Source organism: Antechinus flavipes, chromosome 2, assembly GCF_016432865.1.
Source record: "Antechinus flavipes isolate AdamAnt ecotype Samford, QLD, Australia chromosome 2, AdamAnt_v2, whole genome shotgun sequence".
NCBI classification, from domain to species: Eukaryota; Metazoa; Chordata; class Mammalia; order Dasyuromorphia; family Dasyuridae; genus Antechinus; species Antechinus flavipes.
In genome coordinates this window covers 1,886,692-1,903,062 of record NC_067399.1, presented here as the reverse complement: position 1 = coordinate 1,903,062, position 16,371 = coordinate 1,886,692, and the positions used below count along the sequence as shown (strand labels likewise).

General features: G+C 58.6%; 2 protein-coding genes and 1 long non-coding RNA gene across 5 annotated transcripts in view; 1 reads left to right on the top strand and 2 right to left on the bottom strand.

Annotated features, from left to right (window-relative positions):
* Positions 1-105: 105 nt before the first annotated feature.
* TP53I3 (tumor protein p53 inducible protein 3) lies at positions 106-6,146 on the bottom strand. Of its 2 annotated transcripts, none has more exons than XM_051974061.1 (6): positions 6,048-6,146; positions 3,853-4,005; positions 3,004-3,271; positions 1,256-1,468; positions 943-1,139; positions 106-323 (listed from the first exon to the last, which is right to left on the bottom strand). In XM_051974061.1, the coding sequence occupies exons 2-6, from the start codon at positions 3,988-3,990 to the stop codon at positions 126-128; spliced, it is 1,014 nt and encodes a 337-aa protein (XP_051830021.1). In that variant the 5' UTR covers positions 3,991-4,005; positions 6,048-6,146; the 3' UTR covers positions 106-125. The 2 variants fall into 2 exon arrangements, with proteins under 2 accessions (XP_051830021.1, XP_051830022.1); XM_051974062.1 differs by lacking the exon at positions 6,048-6,146 and adding an exon at positions 4,336-4,443.
* A 113-nt stretch (positions 6,147-6,259) lies between these two features.
* LOC127547274 (uncharacterized) lies at positions 6,260-16,350 on the top strand. 2 transcript variants are annotated; one of them, XR_007950143.1, is made up of 4 exons: positions 6,260-8,218; positions 8,433-8,475; positions 8,603-10,997; positions 15,439-16,350. It is a non-coding gene; the product is annotated as an uncharacterized LOC127547274 (long non-coding RNA). The 2 variants fall into 2 exon arrangements; XR_007950142.1 differs by having other exon boundaries at positions 8,433-10,997.
* The window catches only part of PFN4 (profilin family member 4), a 41,926-nt gene continuing 37,349 nt past the window's right edge, over positions 11,795-16,371 (bottom strand). The window contains exons 4-5 of the mRNA XM_051974068.1: positions 12,879-12,984; positions 11,795-11,874 (exon numbers count right to left, since the gene is read on the bottom strand). Coding sequence (XP_051830028.1) covers positions 11,846-11,874; positions 12,879-12,984 — 135 coding nt within the window. The 3' untranslated portion in view covers positions 11,795-11,845. The remainder of the gene's footprint in view (positions 11,875-12,878; positions 12,985-16,371) is intronic.

Genomic DNA, 16,371 nt, shown 5'->3' with positions numbered 1-16,371 from the left:
TCCTCTCCCTCCTTGCAGTCCTGGTTTTGCCCTCCAGAAGGGTAGCAGCATCTACCCCACTCTCTGCTCGGGAAGCTTTGGGGGGATAAGGACTGGCCAGCCTGGTTTCGGGGGAGCAAGATTGTTTATTGTGCCCCAAGCCCGGAGGCCACCTCCAGAACGATCTTGCCCAGGTTCTTATTCTGCTCCATGTACTCGTGGGCTTCTGCCACCTGCTTCAGGGGGTAGACGCTGTCCACTACAGGCCTCAGGGCCCCGGGCTTGTCCTGGGCAAAGTGAGGCAGGATCTGCTGGGTGAAGGCAGACACCAGCTCTGCTTTGTACTGAGGGGTAAAAAACACGAAACGCGGCATTACTTGAGGCCTCCGTTTTGCCTCTATGTGGCTTCCCCATTGGCCAAACCCTCTGCAAGAGCTCGGTGACCTAGAGCCAGGTCCAGGCGGCTCCAGATCACTGAGGCACCACAGGCCATCACCATCCAGGTGGTCTGGAGACAAGAGAAAACCTTTAAAAGCACCAACTTCAGGTCAAATGCCAATGGGCACCTTGCCCGGTTTACATGGCGCCAGCAAACCTCCACCCGTTTTATCCCCCTGCCTTCCCACAAAGCACCCCCGCCCCCAGCCAAGTTGGTACCCCTGGCTCTGAGAGGATCCTACAGACCACAACCCTCCAAGTTCTAGGACACACTACTGACCCAAGTCAGCTCTTATAGGCCTCCGAGTTTGCACCTCAGCTCCCTACAAATCCCTGACCCTTGGCTGATCGGGTTCTTGGGGGGCATAAAGCAGACTCTGAGAACACAAGGCCCTGGGCCCCCAATCCTTTGTCCTGTAGGATGGAAAGGCACCAAAGGGGCTCTCCCCACTCTCAAAAAGCCTCTCTTGCCCAGCCCAAAGTCTCCTCTGCAGGTCCCAGTGGATGATCAGAGGGGGGCCTTGCCTTCTTGTCCCGGGATCTCAGCAGACTCGTGAAGAGGTTCCCTCGCTTAGCCAGGAGCTTGGAGAGAAGCTCCCCGTGGACCTCGGCCCCACCTAGCAGGCCGTACAGCACCCATCGGCCATCCAGGGCCAGGCAAGCCACGTTCTTCTCCCAGTAGGACCCACCGATACAGTCCAGAATGACATTGGCTCCAGCACCTGGAGGGGAGTCACAGGGTGAACATCCCGACTTAGGATGAAGCTGCTGGCTGAAAGGATGCTCGGCCCCAGGCAGCGGTGGTGCAAGGGGAGCAGCTTCCCTGTGAGCTTTTTACCTTTAGTAAACTCCAGTGTTGCAGCTGAAAAATCCTCTTCCTTGTAGTTGAAGCCTGCAGCAGCCCCAAGCTTTTTCACTGCCTCAATTTTGTCCTGGTCCCCAGCAGTGATCAAAGGAATGGCGCCAGCCAGGCGGGCCAGCTGCACGGCGGCTGTGCCCACGCCACTGGATCCTGCGTGTATCAGCACAGTCTCCCCAGCCTTCACTTGGCCTGGAATGGAACACAGAACCCGGGGAGCAGATCCCATCAGGCCACACACACACACTGCTTGCATCTCCAAGGTAGCACCGGGGCCCCTGCTGCTGCCCCCTGACTTCTCCCTCAGTGCCTCTTCTTCATCGTCTCACCCCTCATTTGTTCTGGCAGAGTCTTGGGGAAAAGAGGCAGGGACCTCATAAAAAAAATAGGGAGCCTTTCCCCATTTAGATACATGCTGTCCCACCAACAAAAGAGAAGCTATGGCGACAGCCATTGACTTGTCCAGGGCCACACAGTAGGAAATGTCTTATTTGAGGATTTGAACTCGGGTTTTCCTGACTCCAGAGTCAGTGCTCTAGCCCCTGCACTATCTCCAGCTAATCTTGGGCAATCCCCAAAGAGGTCTGGTGTGTTTCTAGGGCATGGGTCCGAGTCATCGCATTAAAAAGAAAAAAAGCTGGCAAAGAGATGAGTACGATTTCTAGTGATTAGTGTGGGGACCAAGGGGCACCAACACTACAGGGAAGCTAACAAGGAGGGACACCCCCATGGTAGGAGGGGTACACATGATTTTGCATTACTTTTACGCACTGAAGGCAGTGACTTGGAAGAAAAAAGAGAACAGCTCGTCAAGATGGTGGCTGAGGAGGGCACTGACATTTCCAGACCATGAGCTAACCTAGAGCGCTTCCCTCTAGTGGGAGAAGCACGAATTTGCCCCAGAACTTGCAAATCTGGTTTTTAAAAGGAGGGAGGAGGGAGAAAGCAGCCTGTGCACAGACCTAGCTCCTCAGAGCCATACCCTCACCTCCTGGGCTGGCCAGCAGAGCCTCACTGCAAGATGGGTGGGAACATGGAGCTCTCGATGGGATTTATTCAAGAGCACGGCATGATGGTACTGGAGCCCAGGATGAGTGGGAGGCGAGGAGGAAAGCAAAGGGGGCCAAGGGCAGAATTGGCTCGGGCTTTTTAAAGCTGTCTGAGGAGGGGGATGCAGGGTAGAAGGGAGAGCTGCTCCATTCCTGGTTTTCTCCCTCAAACTACCAGTGACATCCGGGTGCCCCGGGGGGAGGCCCTTCAAAGCCGTTTCATCCTGTTGTATGAGATTTCCATCTCCCCACTCCCAACATATGACTCCCCAGCATGAGTCGTCCTCTAGGCTGGTCAGATGGGGCTCCTCCCTGCTCCTTTAGCCATTGTATACCCTCCAAATTCTGGTCTCACCTCCTCCAGAAAACTCCCTTGGCCCTTCCTCCTCCCCTTCTCTATCCTGAGCCCGGTGTCCCCGGGAAGCCCGACCCTGACCTGCAGCATCTCGGTCCTGGCCCAGACATCCCAGGCTGCTCTAGGGGGAGTGCTACTGCCTCAGGAGGTCCACTCTAGCACAGCCCTCCTCTTCAGGAGCCAATCACAATTTTAATCCCACAAGCAGCTCAGCATATGGAGAAAGTCACCACAAAGGTTTGGGAATGGGGTGGGGAGGATCCCAAGGCTCAGTACCCAGACACATGAGAAGCAGATGTAGAAATCCAACCTTACTTCCTCACCTACAAGGTGGAGCAACTGGAAGGCCGTGAGCCAGGCCTCGGGTATGGCGGCTGCCTGGGTGAGAGTCAGTCCGTTGGGAATAGGCATGAGGTACCCTTCGGGGACCACGGCGTACTCTGCCTGGCCGCCCCCAGCAAGCAGAGCCATCGCCGGTTGTCCTTCTTTCCACGGCCCCTGACAGCTCGGGCCAATTTTGGCCACGTGACCAGACATCTCCAGGCCCAGGATGTTGCTGGCTCCCTCAGGTGGGTGGTACTGGCCACGGCGCTGTGGAAAGAGGGACCCAGTCAGAGAAGAGACCAGAAGTAACAGCGACCTCTCAAAGGACCAGCTGAGTCCAAGCTTTCATTTTACAGGTAGGCCCTAAGTGAGTCTTGAGTTTCCCGGTGATGGAAAGGTTAGCAAGAGGCCCAGATCAGGTATCCTGGCTAGGGATGCTGGGGAAAGAGGGCTTGATTTGGCCTCAGAAACCCTGTCTCTTAGGATGTGACCCTTCAAAGCCCTGTCCCTTAGGATGCGACCCTTCAAAGCCCTGTCCCTTAGGATGTGACCCTTCAGAAGCCCTGTCCCTTAGGATGCGATCCTTCAGAAGCCCTGTCCCTTAGGATGCGACCCTTAAGAAGCCCTGTCCCTTAGGATGTGAGCCTTCAGAAGGCCTGTCTCTTAGGATAAGACCCTTCAAAGCCCTGTCTCTTAGGATAAGACCCTTCAAAGCCCTGTCACTTAGGATGTGACCCTGACCAAGTCCCTCCTCTCTCACTAACCTCCTACCTTGCAAGGTGAGCATGGATTAGGAAGTATGAGAACAAAAGCAGTTCTCTTGTGTCCTGGCCAGGGTGACATCTTACCTGCAGCACGTCTGCCCTGTTCAGGGCACTGGCAGCCACCTTCAGAAGGACTTCTCCTGGGCCAGGTTCAGGCTTGGCCACCTCTTTCAGGTAAAGGTTGCTGGGGTCCCCGGGCTGGTCAAAGTACACAGCCAACATGATGCTTCTGCTTCTCTGTGGGTGGAGGACACGAGCAGATGGAAGGGGAAAGTGAGTGAAACCAGACAGCAGCTGTGACCAAGGATGGGGGAAGAAGTCCTTCTTTCCTCTTCCTTCCCTCCCCAAAGTCCCAACCCTGGTCCAATCAAGGAGCCTTTCCTGGCTCCTTTCCTGGTGGCTAAACTTGCTCGTCCTGGGAAAACAAGGCCCAAAGCATTTGAGATTGTCAGTCCATTTATCCAGGGAGGCCAGGTCAGAATCCCCTAGATTCCAACTTGCACCAGACCACCCACCGCCCACACCACCTCCTATTCCTAGAGCCTCAGTCCCTACTTTATGGCTCACACTGAAACTCTTTCCTCCAGACAATCAGCCAGCCACTCAAAACACAGTTGTGAAGCATTTCCTATGGGCCAAGCAGCGGGCTAAGTCCAGCTAAGACAGCCAGTTCAAGGTCAAGCCCTGAGGCATCCATGGCCCCAGAGTCAACCCTCCTCCCTGCCATCCCCACCCTGGAAAGACCTGGAAAACTCCAGAGCAGAGGGAGGGGACCACACACTGTCAATCTTACTATCAGGGTTCCAGAAATCCCTTTCTGGGGAGGAGCTCAGTGTTAGATTGGATTGCAAACTCAGGATGAATCAGCAATCTGATGCGGCACCCCAGCCACCTTGTAGGCTCCTGGGGTATATCTAGAGAGGAATAGGGAAAGGCACGGCCCCCATGCCTGCTGTCCTGGCTTGGCCACACCGGAAGCACTGGGTGTATGTAGCTCTGGACAACACAGCTATGGAGGCCTTGAAAATCCAGAAAAAGACATGACGTGCAGAAGACTTAGAAGTCATGTTATATGAGGTTAAGTGGGAGCACTGGGCAAGGTTTAGTCTGGAGAAGACTGACGGCAAGTGCTTAACCTGTGAGAGGGGGAAACTTCATGTTTGGTCTCAGAACAGAAAAGTAGGAGGGGTGAGGTGGGGGTGAGGGCAGGGAAGAGAGGGAAGGGAGAAAGTGGGGAGCAGAGACAAAGGGAGAATCCTGGCCACTTCCAAAGGCCTTGTTCAAGACCAGAGTGTAAGCCGCCAGGCAGACAGGGAAGCGCATGAAGTCCCGGGAACTGTCAGAAGAGTGAATGTAAGCATGGAGAATAATGGGAGGGAGGTGATGGAGCCAGCCAAAAGAGAAACGGAAAATAGGAAGGCTGAGCAACCGCCGGATAAGTGAGAAGTGTCCCCGGAATCATTAAACATACTTGTAAGCCCCTGGGAATGCCCCGTACCCCACACTGGGCAACTGGGAGCCTGACACCTCCTCTCCCAGCCTCGCTCTGGGCGGACAGAAGGGCCAGCGACATCCCACCACACCCCCGTGGGGGCGGGACTCAGGGCAAATTAGGAGCATGGCTCCGCCAGGAGGTGGGAACGGGGCTCTGGGGCGGGGTCTGGAAGAATCGGACCGGGAGAGTAAGGGCCGGGCTCTGGGGTAGGGAAGAGCTGGGATGCCCGGAGGCGGTGGCGGGGCTCTGGCAGGACTAAGAACCTGGGACTCCCAGGAGGGGTGGGGGCCGGGTCGTTTCCCTCTAGAAGCATCACCGTGAGTTGGGACTCAGGGAGTCGGGAGCTGCCTCCTGCTTGCCATTCCCTTCCCGGGACTGGCCCATCCCCAGGACTAAGGAAGCAGGGGCGAGCAGCTGGAGAAGCTGCGACAGGACGCCCAGCGGGGGGAGGGGGCAAGCTAGCCCAGGGCGTGGCCCGAGTCCCGCAGAGCTGCGGGCGGCTGGGCAGGGGAGAGGTAGAAGGGCTTCCAGGGACTTCTGGTGCCATTCCTCGACAAAACGCGTCTCTGTCACCTCGAAAACCGCGGCGCGGCAGGCGGGGCTCCAGAAGGGGGCGCTCCTCGGCCCCCTCGCTTTTCCCACTTCTGCCCTGTCCCTGGTGCTGAGGGGCGGCTGGCCTCCGGAGCTCCCTACCTCCCCCTCCCCCCCTCCTTCCCCCCCCCGCCCCGCGCCAAAAGGCAGCCCTTTCCCCACTTAGCCCTGGTCCGCTACCCGCAGCTCCTACCTGTTCGGAGCGGGACGCGGGGCCAAAGGCGAGAGCCGGCACAGACTGGAAGAGGCTGGGGGGCCGGCCGGCTCAGGTTAAGGAGGGAGGAAGGAGGGGGCGGAAAGGGCCGCCTCCCTCTCGCTCCGGCCCCCTTTGACTCCTCCTCTGACTCCGCCTTGGCCGGGGGAAGGGCCCTCGAAGTCCCTAACCGGCTCCGCCCCGCGCTCTGACCGGCCCAGACTTCGAGGGCGCCTCGGACCCAGCCCTTGCTGCAGGCCCTGGGTCCTCGGAGCCCGAAGGTCAGGGCAGTCAGGGCGCGCCCGGTCCGACCGACTCCCAGGCCACCGGACACCTCGCCGGCCGGGGGAGTCGGGCTTTCCGTTGTCTTCCCCCAAGCCCGATCTGCCGTGTGTGTGAGGACTCCGCCGTCCTCCCGGACCCCTGACTGACAGCCCCCGCCGCCCCCCACCCATCCAATCTGCGGCCGAGGCCAGAACTCTGGGACGTCTCTCTCCCCCTTATTCCCTGGGGGCCCTGGGGTTCTAGCATGTCGGGTGTGAGGGGGTAATTTACTGCCCCTCAGGGGCGGCTTCCAGAAGCCGGAGCAAGCACAGCAGCCGCACCTGCACCAGGAGCAACGCACCTGCATTGGCCATGGGAGCAAAGTGGGCTGGGCTTAACTGAAGGGCCTCAGAGCCGCTTGGCGAGTTAGGGGACGCACCGAAGTGCCAAGACTTCCCCTGGCAGAAGCCGTTTCAACAGCTGGGGGTTGAGCTCCGAACTTGGTCACCCGGGAGGCCCTCATATGCACAAGAGGCAGTGGGGAACAGTGGGAGCTTGGTTACCCTTGTGTGCTTCAGAAATGGGGAGGGGGTCACCATTTAATTAAAAAAGCTGGGGAGATCTCTAGAAGCAAAGCAAAGTTTATTATACATTCTCCCGAAAACGCATGGAGCAGACATGGAAGGGAGGAAGCCCTTTCTGAGGCAGGGTTAACACTTTTAATCCCTAACACCCCCTCCCACCACTGGCCCTCATCCCCATTGGCTAAGGTTCTCACATTCTAAAGGAGGGAATTACCCAAGAAATTGACCTTGATCAATAAGTACATAGTTGCCCATATTTGACTGAAATAGGGAGAAAATGATGTCATGGGAGGATAGCAGGAAGGGGACTTAGGTATGCTCTTGACTCAATCTTCAAAGTCCTTCAGGCCTCCTCCAACTGAAGTAGATGAAGCCTTACTCGATTTTCACAAGTGTCTTGAAAGATCTCACCTCATCTCGTTCACCCTGGACGCCCTCATATGGACAAGAGGCAAAGAGGGCAGTGGGAAAGACACTTAAGTAATAAAAGATGTCAGGGAGGAAGAAATGACAAGGTCCCTAAATGAGGAGTCTAGGTTCCTGCCCAGGGTGTGACTCCCAGGGATTAGGGTAATGGCAGTGCCTTCAGCAGTACTGAACCAGTTCTGAAATGGGGAGGGTTCCAAGGGGAAAGGTCATGAGATCTCTTCAGAAATGGGGAGGGTTCCAAGGGGAAAGGTCATGAGATCTCTTCAGAAATGGGAAGCTTCTAAGGGGAAGGTCATGAGATCTCTTCAGAAATGGGGAGGGTTCCAAGGGGAAGGTCATGAGATCTCTTCAGAAATGGGGAGGCTTCTAAGGGGAAGATCATGAGATCTCTTCAGAAATGGGGAGGCTTCTAAGGGGAAGGTCATGAGATCTCTTCAGAAATGGGGAGGGTTCCAAGGGGAAAGGTCACGAGATCTCTTCAGAAATGGGGAGGCTTCTAAGGGGAAGGTCATGAGATCTCTTCAGAAATGGGGAGGCTTCTAAGGGAAAGGTCACGAGATCTCTTCAGAAATGGGGAGGGTTCCAAGGGGAAAGGTCAAGAGATCTCTTCAGAAATGGGGAGGGTTCCAAGGGGAAGGTCACGAGATCTCTTCAGAAATGGGGAGGGTTCCAAGGGGAAGGTCATGAGATCTCTTCAGAAATGGGGAGGCTTCTAAGGGGAAGATCATGAGATCTCTTCAGAAATGGGAAGCTTCTAAGGGGAAGGTCATGAGATCTCTTCAGAAATGGGGAGGGTTCCAAGGGGAAGGTCATGAGATCTCTTCAGAAATGGGGAGGCTTCTAAGGGGAAGATCATGAGATCTCTTCAGAAATGGGGAGGGTTCCAAGGGGAAGGTCACGAGATCTCTTCAGAATGGGGAGGCTTCTAAGGGGAAGGTCATGAGATCTCTTCAGAAATGGGAAGCTTCTAAGGGGAAGGTCATGAGATCTCTTCAGAAATGGGGAGGGTTCCAAGGGGAAAGGTCATGAGATCTCTTCAGAAATGGGGAGGGTTCCAAGGGGAAAGGTCATGAGATCTCTTCAGAAATGGGAAGCTTCTAAGGGGAAGGTCATGAGATCTCTTCAGAAATGGGGAGGGTTCCAAGGGAAAGGTCACGAGATCTCTTCAGAATGGGGAGGCTTCTAAGGGGAAGGTCATGAGATCTCTTCAGAAATGGGAAGCTTCTAAGGGGAAGGTCATGAGATCTCTTCAGAAATGGGGAGGGTTCCAAGGGGAAGGTCACGAGATCTCTTCAGAAATGGGGAGGCTTCTAAGGGGAAGATCATGAGATCTCTTCAGAAATGGGGAGGGTTCCAAGGGAAAGATCAGGAGATCTCTTCAGAAATGGGGAGGCTTCTAAGGGGAAGATCATGAGATCTCTTCAGAAATGGGGAGGATTCCAAGGGAAAGGTCATGAGATCTCTTTAGAAATGGGGAGGGTTCCAAGGGGAAGGTCACGAGATCTCTTCAGAAATGGGGAGGCTTCTAAGGGGAAGATCATGAGATCTCTTCAGAAATGGGGAGGGTTCCAAGGGAAAGGTCATGAGTTCTCTTCAGAAATGGGGAAGGTTCCAAGGGGAAGGTCATGAGAGCTCTTTGAAGAGGGAACCCCAAAACTCTGAAAATCCTTAAAGGAGAAAACCTCCTTCAACTCTGCCTCAGTGAGGGGACTCCGCCCAAAGCACAAACAGCTTCATCTTTGTTATCTGGGTGGGGCCGGCTCTGTCCCTAAACCCATTGAATTCCATTCAAAATCTAGCCCTTGCTGAAACCCAGTGAGAAGCCAACTTGGGACTCCACCCACAGGCCCCCTGTTATAAAAGAGCCGCACTAAAACCCTCTCTTTGCAGAGGTTCCAAACATGCCAGCCCTATGCTTGGCACACCAAGGGTCTCTGCCCACTGGAAGTTTCCAGTGCCCTCCTCTCTCCCCTCCCCTAGTTCCTTAACCAGACTTGAGCCTTACTTTCAATGCCCATAATAAACCTCTTTTATCAATCTAGGTTTTCAGGTCTGTAAATTCCTTTACAGGGGACTCTTGTGCTGCCACTAGACCTCATTTAACTCCCTGACCACCAGAAATCCTAATTTCATTTAGGTTCCCCAAATCTAAACCTCCTCATCTTCAGAAATGGGGAGGGTTCCTAGGGAAAGGTCATGAGATCTCTTCAGAATGGGGAGGGTTCCCACGGAAAGGTCATGAGATCACTTCTGGACTGGAGCTTGAGATGCCTACAGGGCTTCCAGGTTGAAAGTTCTAAAAGCCGGCAATTTGGGAGCTCCTGAGACAGCGTTATAGAGGAGCTACATTTGGTACCTACTGACTTGGGGTCCCGGGAGGGGAGGGGAAGGCGGCGCCAAGGCCACCAAAGAAGAGAGACAAGGAGGGCACCCTCGTGTTTTAGGGGCAAGAGATGGACTCTGAGCCAGGAAAGGGAATGTGCACTGAATGGGGACCATAATGGGAGCTCAGGGGTCATGGAGTCCAGTCATCTCCCGGACAGCCAGGAAACCGAGCCTCAGAGATTAAGCCACGGGCCACTCAAGCCGGCAAAGGCTTACCACAGGCAAGACACTGACCTGGCCACGGGGGATGAAAGGCAGACCCGGAGGGGCCTGAGAACGGCACAAATTAACCAGCGATTGGCCGGTCCATGCTAAAGCCCCCCAAGAATGGGAGCTGCTCTTTCCTGCGGCCCAGACCTGCCTCACCGCAATGCTCCCCATTTCCCCATCTTGGGGCTTCCCCGCCCCTGTTCCCTCAGCCAGCCTTCTCTTCTCCAGGGTAAACATCTCCCGGCCCTCGTGGGCTGACTCCCTCCTAATGCCCTGAACCCGAGAGGGACAGGGTGGGGACGGTCCCTCCCCTGCAAGGCGCCCGCCTCTGGGGACATTCTGACAAGGGCCCAGCCTTCACCCCGCACTGGTGGCAGCCCCAGGTCTCCAGCTTGCACCCTGTGAGTCAGCAGGGAGACGCCCCGCCCAGGGCTTGCCCTTTGCACCCGGGCAGGCTGGGGACATTCTCCACCCATTCCCCGATGCTGGTCCCCCCGGCCTGTTTCTTGGCGCCCATCGCCCCCCACCGGCACCAATCTTGTAAGCCAGGTCTGCCCTAAAACAGTCTTGGCTGGGCTCAGGGCAGTGGGAGCTGGGAGCAAGGAGAGGGGACGAGCACTTATTGTGTGCCCTGGGCCAAGGGTCACCTCTCTCAAATCCGTTCTCCCCGGCCCTGAGCCCGGGCAGTGGTGGTTGCTGCCTGCTGGGACGTCCCCTGCTGGGAGCGGGATGCGGCAGGGGAGAGGGGGCAGTGAAACAAGCCCGGTGCGGAGGGGAGAAAGGGAAATGGGAGTCGGGGGCTTGGGCGGCCTTGGGCCTTGCCGGGGGGGCGAGTGCCTGGGGGGACGGGCCCACAACAGCCTGGGGGGCTCTGCGCAGGGTGGACTTCCTCCTCCTCCCAGAGCTCCGGGACATCAGGGGCTGCTGCCGGGACAGCAAGGTTGGAGGGAGGCAGGGCCGGGGTGACTGGAGATGGCCCTGGCAGCCAAGGGGGCCGGGCGGGAAGAGCCGAGTTCGTGTGGCCCCAGACCCGTGTGGCCCTGGGCCAGTGACAAGTGCTGCTTGTCTCGTTCGCCAGGTAACGAGAGCACCTGCCAGGTCCGGGGAGCCCAAGACCGGCTGTGGGGAGAGGGGAGGGGGGAGAAGGGAGAGGGGAGGGGGGAGAGGGGAGGGCCTGCCCCGAGGCTCCTTGTGGGGCCACCTCTTCCCCCCCTCAGGGCTCCTCTCCAGCCCCCGCCACGGGTTCCCTGCCTCCAGCGAGCAAACAGAAGATGGTGCAGACGTTTATTGGCTGGGGAGAGCCGGAGAACCCGGATGGCAGACCGGGCCGGCGGCAGGGCCAGGGTGGGTCTGGGACAGGGGGAAGGCTTGGCCACAGCCGCAGCTCCTCTTCTCAAGTGTGGACGGAGACCACTCCTCAGCACCCGGGCCCAGGGGGATCCCCGGGGGCACCGAATCTGCCCCCCGAATGTGGGCGACCCAGGCCAGGCTTTCTGGGGCCCGGCCATTGCTAAGCTACACCTCGACTGCCCACCCACGAGCCCTTCAGTGTCTGACCAAGTAGGGGCGGGCCCCACTGCAGCAGCAGCACACAGGGGGCCCAGAAAACTCCCTCCCCAAGGGCCCCAGAGGCAGGGCCCAGAAATCCCCGGGAGCGTCCAACCCCCCGAAGAAAGAGCCCGGACACTCCCAGCTGCCCATCCCAACAGCATCCCCAACTCCGATCTTTACCTTGGACTGTTTGGCCCGTTGGCCACATGACCACCCACCCCTGACCTTTAACCCCGGACTGCCTAGGCTGTTAACACTAACCCTCCTTCTAACCCAGACTGGGACTGTCACCAGGCAGTCCCGTCTGTTGGTCATGACCTCAACCCTTCTTGGAAATGGGTCTTTAGTTGAGGTTTCCAGAATCTTCTGAGGGGATTAACTTCCCTTTTTCCTTAAGTAGTCTCCTAGAAGGAACCAGAGGTTTCATGGGGGTCGGCTGGCCCGCGCTCCTCTGTGCAGGGGGGGCCGGGACCCCGCAGCTCCGGGCTGGGCAGAAGCCGGAACCCTCAGGGGGCCAAGCACGAGGGGAACCGTGAGCCAAGTCCCCAGAGCAGGCTTGGGCCGGGGCCCAGCATCGGACTGGGCTGGGCAGTCCCGGCCCCCCCCCCCTCGGCCCCTTCCCCGGCTCCCCCAGGCCATGTGTCCCTGCAAACCCCCCAGTGAGGCGGCCATGGGCTGGGCAGTCCCGGCTCCCCCCCCCTCGGCCCCTCCCCGGCTCCCCCAGGCCATGTGTCCCTGCAAGCCCCCCAGTGAGGCGGCCATGGGCTGGGCAGTCCCGGCTCCCCCCCCCCCCTCGGCCCCTCCCCGGCTCCCCCAGGCCATGTGTCCCTGCAAACCCCCCAGTGAGGCGGCCATGGGCTGGGCAGTCCCGGCTCCCGCTCCTCGGTGCTTCTCTGGGAATTCCATGTGTCCCCCTCCCCCCCAGCAGAGGTGGGATCTGAAGATCTGGTGGTGGCAGTGGGCTGCAAACTTCCCCTCCCCCAGGCAGCTGCCAGAGATCTGGGAGCCCGGGACAGGCCTGGAGGGAGGCCTGGAGTTCGTGGCCTCGCTGTGGAGGGACCCGTCACCCTGGAGCCTGGGGAAATCTCCGGGCTGGAGGGGGCGGGAGCAGGTGTGGGGAGAGGGGCCGGGGGCTCCCGGTCACAAAGGTCTGGGAGGCTGGAGAATCGCTCTCAGGAAGAGGGGAGAAAGGTGGGGGGCAGGCTCAGGGGTCACCGAGGTCCCTCAGCCCCGGGATTCTGGGAAGCCTCCCAGAAGCTGCAGCCTCGCAGGGACACAAAGGCCAATCCAGGGGAAAGGAGCGTCCCAACGGGAGGGGGGCCGCCCCAGGGGCAGAGGCTGGGTCTCAGACCTCCCTGAGGGGACCCGCACTTCACGCAGAGGGAGGAGTCCCCCCACCCACCCTTACCCAGCTTCTCTACGGCCTCCACGCACACGCTGGCGTACATGTCCTCCCGATAGGTGGCCACCAGCAGGTAGAGGTTGGTCTGAACCACCACTAGCCCCGTGTCGTTCTGGGGAGAAGCAGAGGAGACCCTGACCGGGCCCTGCCGTCGGGCACTCAGCCCCGGCCTCCCTGGCGTCCCCCGCCCCGTTCTTGCACCTCGGCGGGGATGGAACCTCAGCAGGCGGTCCGGTGCAGACCCAGGAAGGTTTGGCCACCATCTGGCGCCGTCCAGAGGCCAGCCATTGCTGCTGAGACCCGGACTCCCCTCACTGGGGAGCGGAGAGCTTGGGAGGGAAGGGATCCCCTAACCCCCACCCCCCTCGGCTCCCGGCATCCTCCGGGGGACAGCCAAGCCCGCCCTTCTGCAGGGGAGGGGGCGGCCCGGCTCTGGCCGGTGCCTCTTGGGTCACCCCGAGCTTAGGCATCCAGACCTCGTGGAGAAGGCGTCGTGGCTCGGAGGTCCGGGAAAGCGCAGGTACAGAGCAACCTGGGCAAAGTCCCTCCCGCGGAAGGCTGAGGGCCCCAGGCAGCGGGAGAAGCGCAGAGAAGCGGCTCTCCCAAAGCTCCGGGAGACACAGGGCCACGAGCAGCCTGAGAAATGGGCCCTGGCGGCAGCTGTGCTCCCAGGGGAGGGACGGAGCCTCCGCCCCGGGAATGGCCGGGCCCCGAGGGCTGAGACAACGAGCATCGGGCTCTAGGTGGGCAAGTGGGAGCCGTGCCCCGACACCGGAGCCGCTTAGGGAGCGTGTCCCCAAGGGGAGGGGGGAAAGCCGGTGCCCGGTTCTCCCTCTCCCTCCGAAGGAGCCCTCCCCTGTGAAACTTAATTAAGGTCACCGAGAAATCACCGTCGTGAGAGAGGCTCGGTCCTGGGCGGCTCCCCTGCGCGCGGTCAATGAAGGGAATCCGGGGGCGCAGGACCTGCTCCCGTCACACAACTGGGGATTTGAAACTATCCCCTAAGATCGTTGGGGACGGCGCGCCCAGACCGTGCTGCATCGTGGGCTGGTCACGGGGAGCTACGCAGGCCCTGGACGCCACGGGCCGGCAACCCGCTTCCCCTGCCGTCCCACCTGGGATCTCCAGCTTTCCTGCCCAGGAGAACCTCGGCCCTGAAAGTGGCTGCTCCCTAAACCCGCCCCTCGGCCTGTTCTTTGCGGCTTTTCCTCCCGGACAGTCTGTGATTGGTCACACGGAACAGGGGCGGGAGAGTGGGGCCTAACAGTGAGGGCGACGCGAAAGGGGGCGGGTCACACGTGGGTGCTCCGGTCAGGGTTCTGCATCCACAGCCGCCCCCAGCCCGGAAGCACCAAAGTTCTGGCTCAGTGACAAGCCGGACCGGCAGCTTTGCCCCTGGCCCGAGGGGGGCAGGGGGGGTCCCGACCGTCCGGGGCTCTGGCCGGCCACTGGGCCCTGCTGACTCCGGGAGAGCGAGGCTGCCGGCCTCTGCTTCCCGATGTCCCGGGTCCTCTTGGAGAACAAAAGACAAAGCAGCCGGAGGAAGCCGGAGCCGAGGCCGGGATCCGCCCCATCATTGATTCTCCCGGTGATCTCGCCACTGGTGGGGCAGCCGGACTGAGGCTGTGCCCGGGCTGGCCTGAGCAGAGCCGGCGCAGAGGGTCCAGGAGGAGCCTCCCTAAACGCTGCCATGGCTGCCCACAAGCCCCCAGAGCCCAGAACTTCACGGGGCAGCAGCCGTCACCCGCTCCCTCTGGCTCCAAAGGGGGCATCGATCGCTTGCTTGCTGTTCCTATTCCACCCAGTGCAGGTTCTTGGCCCGGAACCTTCTCCCTGTGGATATCCCTCGGCTTCAGGGGGTTAGTGCCCAGGGAGGGTCTGTCCCATTCATGGACCACAATCCAGCTGGTCATCCCCTGCCAAGGGGCATAAGATTCTGGCGCATGGAAGGTGGATGCGGCTTTTGCCCCACAGTGGTTGGGCTTCAGGTCATCTGTATCATCCTCAACCGGCCCCCAACATATGCAAGTGCCAGGGGGCACCAAGGGCGGAGTCCACAGGCCCCAGGGCAAGGGAGGCTTTCAGAGAGGGAGGTCCTGAGGAGCCGCAGGGGGAATAATAGCACTTACCTCCTGGGGCCTTCTGGAAGATCAAAGGAGAGAACTTTGGTAAAAAGTGCTGGGCACACAGCAGGTGCTTAATCAGTGCTTGTTCCCCCCTCCTTCCTTTACACAGGAAGAGGCAAGGGGTGGGGTCTGGCCTCTCACTGACTCCTTGTTTCCCAAATGCAAGGGACCCAGGGGGGCGACTGTGCAGGGGGCCTGTATCTGGGCTGCCTTTGTCCTGACTCCTCCAAGAGGATGAAAAAGTACCTGATTCACTGCTCTGTCTCTCTGTCTCTCTCTCTCTGTCTCTCTCTCTCTGTATCTCTCTCTCTCTCTCTCTCTCTCTCTCTCTCTCTCTCTCTCTCTCTCTCTCTCTCTTCTCCCCCATCTCCTTGACTAGAATTCTGACCTCAGAAACCCCTCAGGGCTCTGTCTTGGACCCTCTTCTCCTCTTCCTCTAGCCTGCTTCCTTGGTGATCTCACCAGCTCCCATGGACATAATGACCACGTCTATGCTGATGGTTCTCAGTCCTGTGTTTCCTGCCCTGACCTTCTACTGACCTCCAACCTCCCACCTCCAACTGGACGCCCCACAGATATCTGGAACCCGAGGCAGCCAAAACAGAGCTCCCGACCCTAACCCACTCCCTCTGGTCTTCCTAACTCCCTGTTACTGTGGAGGACAACTGCTGGCTCCTCTCTCGCCCCCCCAGGCCCATCAGTGCTGCCCTTGCGGCATCTCATGGACCCGTGCCCTCATTTTCCCTGCCCTCCTCCCTCCTACCCTCTCCCTCCACGCCCGCTCTCTTGCAGAGGTGCTTTCAGTCCGTCCTCCATCTGGCCACCAAAGCGACTTCCCAAAGTCACAAGTTTGACCACGAGCCACCCCCTTACTGTGCCATGAGCAAGGGGAAAGGGCACGGATGCAGAGAAATCTGGGAAGACATGTATGGACCGATGCAGAGGGAAGAGAGAACCGGAGAACATTTTGTGAAAAATCAAAAACAAAACAAGACCGAGCTGCTTTTAGGGCCGTGTGATCAAGATGATGGCCAACCAGATGGCCACGAGCCAATGGCGTCCATCTCCTGACCGAGAGCCATGGGTCACCACAAGCGCTCTTCAGACACGGCCAGGGCAAGTGTATTTGCTTGGCTCTGTGGGAGTTTTGTTCTTCCTTTGTTTTCTGTGTCATTATTTTTGCTGATTTATTTTCTCTCCTTTCTCTTTTTTAGTTTTATCTTTAAAATTCCCCTTTTTAAAAGAAGGAATGGCTCTTTGGGAGGGAACCAGAAGGAAGGTTACGGGAAATCTAAGTGATATAAAAACAAAAGACACCAATAAAACAGAAAAAGAAAAGAAGTGCATCCCTGGCCAGAGTAGCCGACCTGCTT

Excerpts from the sequence above, each read along its gene's own strand:
- TP53I3 (XM_051974061.1), bottom strand. The coding sequence starts at position 3,990 with ATGTTGGCTGTGTACTTTGACCAGCCCGGGGACCCCAGCAACCTTTAC. Across the intron at positions 1,140-1,255 it reads AACACTGGAGTTTACTAAAG|GTGCTGGAGCCAATGTCATT; the intron begins GTAAAAAGCTCA and ends ACTCCCCTCCAG. Across the intron at positions 324-942 it reads TGAGATCCCGGGACAAGAAG|TACAAAGCAGAGCTGGTGTC; the intron begins GCAAGGCCCCCC and ends TTTACCCCTCAG.